General features: G+C 35.4%; 1 protein-coding gene across 2 annotated transcripts in view; it reads left to right on the top strand.

The window, feature by feature from the left end:
• The first annotated feature begins 940 nt into the window (after positions 1 to 940).
• Positions 941 to 10,151, top strand: part of hig (hikaru genki) — a 60,781-nt gene continuing 51,570 nt past the window's right edge. For both annotated transcript variants that reach the window (XM_046634962.2, XM_046634960.2), the window contains exon 1: positions 941 to 1,282. Coding sequence is in view for 1 of the 2 variants with exons in the window: in XM_046634960.2 (XP_046490916.1) it covers positions 1,171 to 1,282 (112 nt within the window). In the remaining variant the exon portion in view is untranslated. The remainder of the gene's footprint in view (positions 1,283 to 10,151) is intronic.

Below are 10,151 nucleotides of genomic sequence, written 5' to 3'. Positions count from 1 at the left end.
TATATTTCAATTGTCATTGTTTTTTTCCATATCTTTTACAATATTTGTCGTGTTTTGTTGAAATCCAATTATACTTTTATTTATACACTCCGTGCTGTCTATTTATATTTAATATTCAGAACTATCAAGTCAAGTTTGTTGGCCTGCGACGAGTGGAAAGCTTTTATTTTAGGTTATACGATGAACTTGATGGCACGACTCGTTGATAACCAGCCAAATAAGTAAATGATCCGTTTTTCTTGACACTATCTTGACCGATCTAGTGAATTATTCTTATCGGTCTCTTTTACTCCATGACGTCATCAATCGTCATTAAAACTATACAACCTCGGCGTGAGTGACATCGTAACTTTCTTAATTTCAATCCATCGTATTAATTGTTATTTTTCGTGCAATTGGAAAACAGACGACACTGTCATCTAATTATATTTTCGTCAAATATTCGAATACGTTCCAAGTAAATTATAAAAATACGGGAATAGGCCCAATTATTTGTGTTTATTCGTACAAGAATAATTGTTGGCGGATCGACCGCGCGGTTAAAAAACGCGTTCCCTTTACTTTTCACACCTGGTCCCCCCCCCCCCCCCCCTGGAACATCTATGCACGAACTGTAATTTATTGTGCAATTGGAAAAAAGAAGAAACTACGACCTGATTATACTTTGGTGAAATATTCGAATTTGTAAAAAGTAAATTACAAAAAAACAAAAAACAGGATTCGGCCCAATTATCACTAATTCATGCAACAACGAATTGTTGGCGGATCGACTGCGCGGTTAAAAAACGCGTTCCTTTATTTCTCACCCCTTCTTCCCACCCCCCGAATCAGCTTGCAAGCACCCCTCAGGGTGGCGTCGAGGACTCGAAGGCGCGCTTGCGCCCTCCGAGGCTGCAAGCTCCGTCGGCCGCCAGTCGACGGAAAGAATCGGTCGGTCTCTGGGCGGCAGTTCTGTGTCGCCTCCCCACGAGGTCAGTCAGACCCACGCGCGAGAAGCTCGGCGACCGGAAGCCGGCTGACATGTAGTGCCAAAACCGGGAGCCTCGCGAATCAGCCAAAGCCTCCCGCCATGTCGCGAATTATCTGAGGTGAAGAGAAAGAAAAAAAAAAAAAAAAAAAATCAAAAAACAAACCGCCGGTACGTTGTTCCGATAACGAAAATCCCGAGGCATGCGAGTGATCGTTGTTAAGCGCGAGATGCTTTTTATGCTGCTCGATGGACTTTGGACAGTGTTTCTGCTGCACCTACTAACGACCGTCGATTGTCTCGCTGAGAAGCAAGGTGCGTAAAATTGTCATAACACCGTGCTGAAAAATTTCATCTAGACGTTTGGATTCTCGCAAATTTCATTCCATTTAGGAATTCGATTCTGCTTCGTTTCGTGCATCGAATTCGCGTACCTATGTCGAGTACCCGATGTCGAGAGTTGGAAAATCAAACTATCAACGTCTGTCGCACAGCTCCAACTTTCTCGATCGTCGCAAGCTTGGACTCGAAAGCTTCGGATAATGACGCGGGTGATTCGATACGCGGTTTTGAAACCTTTGAAATTTCTTGCTGTTATTTTGGACATTCAAAACACTCGAAAAATTTTCAAATAATTCAGGCAAGTTCTTCGAGGCGTCTGGTTGAAGTTTGTTCACCTGATTGTTTAGAAGGGAGAAAGCTGCGTGAGCTTTTGTTTGAAAAATATACAGGTGAAAATAAATCACGCGAGCATGAAAAACTCTATGTTACGATGGAGGTGAAGTTGGTAACGTTGGTACTGTAACGATTCACGTTTCGGAAATAATCGTTGTTCCCCAATTTTAGGAAAATCTGACGATGCGGTAAATTATAATAAGGAACAATATATTCATATTTTTAAAACTCGGTTACCTCAGTTACTGTAAAATTACGAAACAGGGGTTAACGTTACTAAATTCAGCCACTATGTTTCACTAGAAAGATTGAACTCGATATTTCATCAATCACTACCATGGAAGTATAATACAGACGTGTTATTGCGCGGTTATGACTTGTGAGCTTTAGTGCTTTGCACGCGGAGCGGATTAACGCATTCATCATGCAGGTGTCAAAAAGCACGAGGGATCGTGCTTGGCCGGAAATCGTCGTTCGATTCTATCAACGAAGCTTTCGTCATGTTTCATGCTCGTTAAAGTCCATAAGCGACATTGAAAAATTCATTACCGATGAACTTCGAGAGCTTCTATAAATTGTTGAACATTTCTGAAAGATTGCATCGAAATGACGAAACGTTGAAGTAAAAAGCACTTGTTTGGGACTTTAAAATTATATAACTTTGAAGGAATGTCGATTTTCCAAAATATGAGTAGAAATTTCAGGTAACTCGAGTTTTTTCTAGAAATACATCGCTAAGTTGACGCTACAAACTTCAAACTCCTTTATTGAAAACACGTAGTCCATGTGAAATGAATTTCCAATAATTACAGTCGTTGCCACATCGCTTTGTTGTACGTTGCCAGCCATGACTGGTATTTAAGCACATCCATTGATCAATTTATTGTCAAAAACATTTCGAAAATCGTTACTTTTCCATTTGTATCGATGCTCGAATCCCAAAACCTCACCTTAATAGGAGTTTAAATTCTGGTAATCACTAAGCTTGAAGCTTCACAGGATCGTTTAATTCTAAGATAACTACAGTAATAGCTATTACCATAAATTTCTGCACAGTGATAGGGTTTTATCTATCGCTATAGAAAAAAAAAAAAAAAACAACTGGCAAATAGTCTGTTTTTTATGAATCAAGTGTAACGTTTTTTCAATTATAAGGTAACGCGCGTTTGTTACAATATTGCCCGGATCGATTTTCATTCGAATAGAAAAAAGGGCTACCCATTGTAAAAACACTGATTAACGTAGTTGCAAACAATTTTTTAGGAGAATATTTATACTTTTTTGTACACGTTACAAAGTCCGGTTGATTCGCTTTATTGATTCGCACAATGCCAATTTGTACAGAAGATTTTCAAAAGTATTATTTACTTCAAGGTTTTGAGTTATTTTTGCGGTGCGATTTGACTGAGAAAAGCGGGAAAAAGAAGTGAAAAGAAAAGTTTTCTAACAATTTCATAGCAACATTCCTGCGGACGAATTCTTCCGCGTTTTATCTCGTCAGAAACAATCATAAATTTTTTTTATTCATCGCCATCGGGATGAACCTTCCTCTGTGAGGTTTGCGATGAAAGTATTTCATATCAGTTGAAATTCCAACGAAATTTGAAACCGCCGTAAAGTATACTTCGGTTCTAAAGCGTAATCCTGCGACTAAAGGCTGCACGGAAGTAATAAAAAATTTGGGCCGATGGAGTGTTTGAATTTTCGTGAGATAATCAATCTGAATGATATGAGTAATATGAGTAAATCACCTGCGGGGTGACAGTACACTAAGAGAAATTTTAGTTCCGGTTACCGCTCAGTCCTCAACTATTTTCATTTTTTACCACGATCGAAAAATATAGTTCTAGGTAGAAAATGAAAATTAGTTTTCTAGCTGTTATCGGAAAGTCTGGTGTCCGTTACTATTCTTTCTTATTACGATCACTGTTACTAGATTTTCTTGCAACTGTTACGAAAATTGAATGCTTGTGCAAGAATAAATTGACGTTATGGCCTTGTTTAACTAAAAAAGTAGAGTAAACCGAAGAAACTGATTTTGCGTTGAAATTATCAAAAAAGGATCGGCAATAGCGCAAAATGGTTAATTCCAACAATATTCAAACAGTTTTTTTTCTACCGATACCTGTTTTACCGAATTTTTCTAGTTATTGTAACAAATGAAATTTATCTGAGTGTAATAATTAAAAAAGAACTCCTTTCACATCCTCATTAATATTTATATCATTGTATTCTCTTTTACATTCAACTAATACGACATGTTTCAGATGTTTTTCGGAAATTGTTCGAGGTATTTTTATCCTTTAAATTAAACGAAAATATTAATTCTTCCGTGTCCAAGCTTTTGATAATTATATTTTAGTACAACGGAAGGTTTTTCGGAACTTTGTCATACACGTGGAGAAAAAAAAAGGAAATATTCAAATTAAGGAATTGAAATACAGGCTTATACATGTTATTGATGTACTCGGGTCACTTTCTGTTCACGACATGTTGAAATTAAATTTTGCTGATCGATAAATTCCGTGGTGTTGGATGAATTGATATTATTTTTAAGGAATTACTTAACACTCAATAATTCGGTTTTTTGCACTATACCGTAAAGTCCTCGTCGGATTTAATTGCAGCTGTATCACCAGAACGAACGTTACACGAAGAGAAGTAGACATAAAATTATATATATATATATATATTTATATGCATAGACATGTATTACGTACAGTACACTCGGCTAGTTTGCGAACAAGAAGTTGAATTCCGGTATTGAATTCTGGCCATTGAAACCGGAAGTTTCTATTCGCTGCTTTGTAGGTACGTAAATTATACAATCTAGAGTCGGAACTGTTTTTATTAACCTGTAGTTTACCGATTACCACTAGTTTCTAAATGAAGAAAGGAATCCATGCAAGTGTTCTTGTAGTTTTATAATAGAAGCAATTTCTCGAACCAAAAGAAGTTATTTTATTACAAGCCCTAACCATCTTTCTCATTCGTTTTATGAAGACCGCGACGCATTTTTTTATTTTACGGATCAAAGATATCTTGAAACCAAATAGTTTTTTTTTTTTTGTATTTTTCTTGAAAAGAATCGAAGTTGTAATTTTTTTGCCGCGGAAAGCAGTATTTGCAGGTTAAACAGAGATTTTTGTAACACAGCCCAACTCGCTCTCTTTAAAGTTACAATTTTTACAACCTGTAATTATAAACGCTAGAGAAACTCTTAAACAATACAACGGTTTGGACTTATGTACAAGTCTCCTTTTCTTAAAAAGTAATAGTAATAATAGCCAACACTGTAAAACGACTTTTTTTGCCTTCAAAAAGAAAAAAATCAATCAGATTAGCCTGGTTAAAAAACAGGTTTATTTGAATCCAATAAATTAATTTGGGTAAAGAAATTTCAAGTTTCAACTAAACAATTATTCGCCTCGACAAACTAAATAACTGTACCAAAAACTAGTAAAATAACACGAACTTTTATCATAGAATGAATTTTTTTTCATCAGTCCATCGAATGTTTAATAGAATTCAAGAATATTTGCGAAGCTGGAAAAATTATTGGTGGTGAAAAAAATGATCTATTCCAATAGTCTATTAATGGTTATTAAGTTTATGGAAATCATTTTTCCATGGAAGAAAAAATGCAAAATTTCAATATGTACAGCTGAATTTGATGTATTCGAATCAACTGAACCAAATACGAATTCTCAGTGATTTTTTGGATCTAGTAGAGGAGATTGGGCAGCGAAAAATTAATACTTGTGAAATTAATTACAATTCAGCCGAACCAACTTCCTTGAAGAGATTACGTCTCATTAGCAATTTTCTCTCGTGTAAAAATGTTCTTTCGCGTGTTTCAGCGACGTTGATTCTGTCATCGACAGCTCAAATTTTCCATCCACCAATCGCGGTATAAATCAACCTCCAGTCGATTCTGTTCGTGTATGGACGAATCAGAATGTGCGAGAAAGCGGCTTCGTTCACCCCTGAGTGAATTCGCACAATCAGACGGTATGAAAGCAATCGACGCACAAAGGGTTTCCTGTTTTGCTGAAAGAAGTAAAGAAAGAAAGAAAGAAACGGAGCAAAAAAATATAACGGTGGAAAAAATGCTGTCGTATCATGGAAAAATCAACGGAAAATTGATGCCTACACGCATGATTGTCATTTTATTGTGGTAATGCGGTAAAATTGCCAATTTCGTGAAAAAAAAAAAAAAAGAAAAGAACCGAGCGCAAATAATCATGGTGGTAAAAACTTCGTTTCGCTTATTCTAATTCCGCAAGGCTGAACTATCACGACCCAGACAGAATTATTCTTTTCATTCGCACATTATTGCGTCAAGTCAATTTTCATAACAAGATGTATTTTACGGTTTTTGGGGTCATTGATAACAAATTTGAAATCAGATTTCAAAAATTCTAAATAGCGGATCCAATTCGGCGGACTAAAATTTCAAACATAATAAAGTACGGTCAATGAATTTTATCCAGTGGCCTTCGGGGTCGCAAATTACAAATCTGAAATAGAGTTTCAAAAATTCATGATGGCAAATCCAATGTGGCGGAACTAATAGAGAGAATGAAAAATTCAAATTTGATCGAATCCGATCATACAATTTTATGCAACGTTTTTCGGAATCGCTGAGATGAGATTTTGCAAATTCAAGATGATGGATCAAATATGGTGGAGGAAAATTTCAGATTTGATCGAATACGGTCAAAAAACTCAATGCAGGGGTCGTGGACTGGATTCGCTATACTAAATTTTTAAAATCTGATTTCAGATTCGCAATCAGTGACCCCAAAGATCACCGGACCAATTTTTTTCTCCAAATTTGATCGAATTTAAAATTTTCACCCGCCATATTGGATCCGTCATTTTGAATTTTTTAAATGCAATTCCAGATTCGTAATCACCGAGCCCAAAAACTTATAATTTATGTAAAACATGTACACGTGTAGAGGGGTAACTTTCTTAGATATGAATTATTCTTTCAAGTTTCATGATATTTTTCAACCAATTTGTTTCTAACAATAATAACTCACGTTACATCGCAACAAGTATTCTCTCGTATTGAAAACCTATCAGTATACTGTCAGAGCTACCAAAAAACTGCATAGAAATATCTTGAAAAGTTCTCTAAACATACAAAAAATGAATGTAAAACATGTATACATAGAATACTATTAAAACTACGAGTCAAAGCTTTAAACGACACGACGAGATCCACGATCATACGTTACAATGTTGAAACTAGAATGTTAAGGACCCCCATTTCGCTCGTATCATCCCGACTATTGTTGATTCAGGTCAGCAGTAATGGGTGTGCGAAAATTACACGGGATGACGTCGGATCTGATTTTGAGGCCCGTTATGGTTGAAATGAGTTTCGAGCTTTCACCGAGAAAGCTCTGGAGCCGTCGGATTAAGGATTACGTGCTTTACATTTGGGTCATTCGGTATTCCGTCAGAGGTGGATCAGTCAAGTCGGGGATTTTAATGCTCCTCTGATATCCGAGAGCAGGGAAAGAACTTGAATTTTTGTCGATCGTTTTTCTTCCTATCAAACTCACTTTGCAATATTGCTATTCGCCGGTGAATTTTCGACAGAAAATTGTTATTCTGTTGAAACGAACGATCGATCGACGCATTTTTTTTTTTCCTTGTAAAACGGGGTACGTCAAGGTTTTCGATTATCGATCGCAGAAAGTCGATTTCGTTGTATTAATTATCACGAAATTAATTTATATTCCCATTTACGTTTTCAATCTGTACGATCCTCGAATGAAAGCTTTATTACAAAAATCATGACCGATATTCTTTAAAGCTTTGTATGTTCAAAGAATGATTGAAAATAAACAATATTGCGAAGCATTTTTAATCCCAACAAAAATGAAACATAGAATTTTTGGGTAGGTCCGTAGATTTGATTAATCAAATACAAGAGAATGGAAAATATACATTAAAATTGTCAAACTAGAAAGAAAAGTGAATGGATAAATGGTCTGGTAAGAATGACCATCGAATTTCATTGAAGATCGCGAGTCGCTTCTTCTTAGCTGAAATATCCGCAGTTGCGCAAGTTCATCTATCTAAATTTAATCTCTTTATTAATGATGTACGAAAATCGCTGTCTCTCGTGAATTTGGAAAATAAAGCTTGACCTCATTTCGAGCCAAGCTCGCTTTCGCCTCTGATGACGAGGCGTCGGCGTTTTTCATTTAAATTTAATTTAATTCTCGCTGCAATTAAGATTAGTATTTTTATGCGATCTAAATTTCCGAGCAGCTGTATCCTCGTCTTCAATGAAACCTGCCTGCGTGTTTAGTTCAAATTGCGTACTAAAAACGTTTATCGTCAGATATAATTATTACCTGACTTGTCATTGTCCTTGATTATTTATATTGCAAATTATTTCACCATTAGAGTAAATTCTTACTCGTCGGAAAAAGATTCTCATTATTCAGTGTTGATGGAAAAATTCATGAATGAATTATCTGTTGATAATAACGTACTTGAAATTCTCTCAAAGTGCATATTATTATATTTTTCAAACTAATCTCATTTCTCTGCTTTCTACGGACACGCAAATCTTGAAAAAAAAAAAATTCAGTTCGTACGGATCTAATTTAATTTTGGACTCCATTCGGTGCCCGAAACGACGATTCTCGAAATTTCAAAAATACAATTCGTCCAATATTTTGCAAACCCGAAGTTACGACGAATATTCGTGAGGGTTGTTTATAATGTTGTCTACGCGTTTCAGAGGCAATCGCGCCGAGTGAAAAGAATTACTCGTAAAAGTAATTTGCCGCGCAATAAAGAGCCAGAATACCATTTTCCCTGCACTGTATAGTAACACAAGTTCGAAATAACGAGATTCTAGTTGGCTGAATCTAATGCGATGGAAATGATTTGAAGTCTGATTTCAACTCGCGAATTCCTCTCCGGGAATACGTTGAATGAAATAGAAGCTGTAGAAAATTGCTGTAATACAATCAGCCGATTGGCAAACTAAATCGTTACTCGATTGTAACTTTTTTTTTTTTTGGCCAAACTGCGAATAGAAATCGGAGCCAGAAAATACCGGGAGAATAAAAATTTTCACGGTAACTGGTATTGTTATTATTATTGTTATTAGTGATTTCAGCTTTTCTTAAGCGAATCGATTTACAAATTTTTAACTATTTCCTCGTCAATATTACACGTCTAATTATAATCCCGAGTGGTTCACCGGGTTACAATCATTCCCGACTATGGGGGAAACGATCCTGGTTTCCGGTGTAATTCAAACACGAGATCGTATTGATGGTAAACATCGGATCAAACCTCCAGTTGTTTAATTGGTAACTCGAGACTGTTCTGCAATTCCTTCTCGACCCTTTGAGATCCCGGATATTCTGCGTATGAGAAGGGTTCGAAACCCTAAACACGTGCGAGTAAAGTCGACGATAATCAATTGCGTGTATAGGAACGAGGGTTTCATTACAGTTATAATAAGAGAGGAACGCTGAATAACGATTAGCTTATTTCATTAAAAAAATGGGTGCGTGTACTTATGTACGCACGTGAGAAGTTATACTTCTTTGGCATCATTAAAAAATACACAACATGTCAAAGTCTTCTGTCACACAATGATAAAGAAAAGAAGTATGTAATAAAAAACAATAAAACAAATAACGGATGTCTTACATTATATTTAAATGATCTATTAAATTTTTGTCACGAACTTTTTATTAAATGTTCTATTAAATTTATTTCTTTATTTTGTAAATATTAAAAAACCAATAATAAATATTCAACATTGATAATTTAATAATATTTAGTATTAATTATATTAAATAATGATATTTTAATTTATATCAATAAATAATACATACGGACAACTAACCTCAATTATATTGGAGCACTTGAAAAAGTATTTTAGCACAATTTTTTCACTAATATTCACAAATAGTAAATAATATTAATCCAAATATTCAATTTAAATCACTACTGAATATATTTCATTGCCACATATATAATTCGCACTTGTATGAAAATAAAACACGTGTTGTGACTGTAAAAACTAAAACCATGTAGATAAATATTTAGCTTTTTTTCGAGACTTAATGAATTCGGTTGAGTGGGCAACTTCATCCTGTTAATTTTGTGTTACAGTGATGCGCGCGCATGAATTCGGTTGAGTGGGCAACTTCATCCTGTTAATTTTGTGTTACAGTTTTGTGTTACAGTGATGCGCGCGCATCCTGAAATTTCACTCTCATCAGTTTTTCATAACGCGCCTCAAGAAGTATAACTTCAAAAAATTCGGATAAAACATCCGAATTACACAATTCGTGCATAATATCCAAGATCCATATTTAGTATCCGTTTCGAAAACCAGCGATGTATTAATCTGCGAAGAAATTAAGCTACAAAAAATAATGACTCAAGTTATGTTTTTGTTCTACCGATTCGAATTCTGAAAATTTGTGTCACTCGTATAATCGTAAGTTCAAAAATA

The sequence above is a fragment of the Neodiprion pinetum genome, chromosome 7 (genome assembly GCF_021155775.2).
Source record: "Neodiprion pinetum isolate iyNeoPine1 chromosome 7, iyNeoPine1.2, whole genome shotgun sequence".
NCBI lineage: Eukaryota > Metazoa > Arthropoda > Insecta > Hymenoptera > Diprionidae > Neodiprion > Neodiprion pinetum.
Note: the sequence above shows the minus strand (reverse complement) of the source record. Positions and strands in the feature narration are given on the sequence as shown.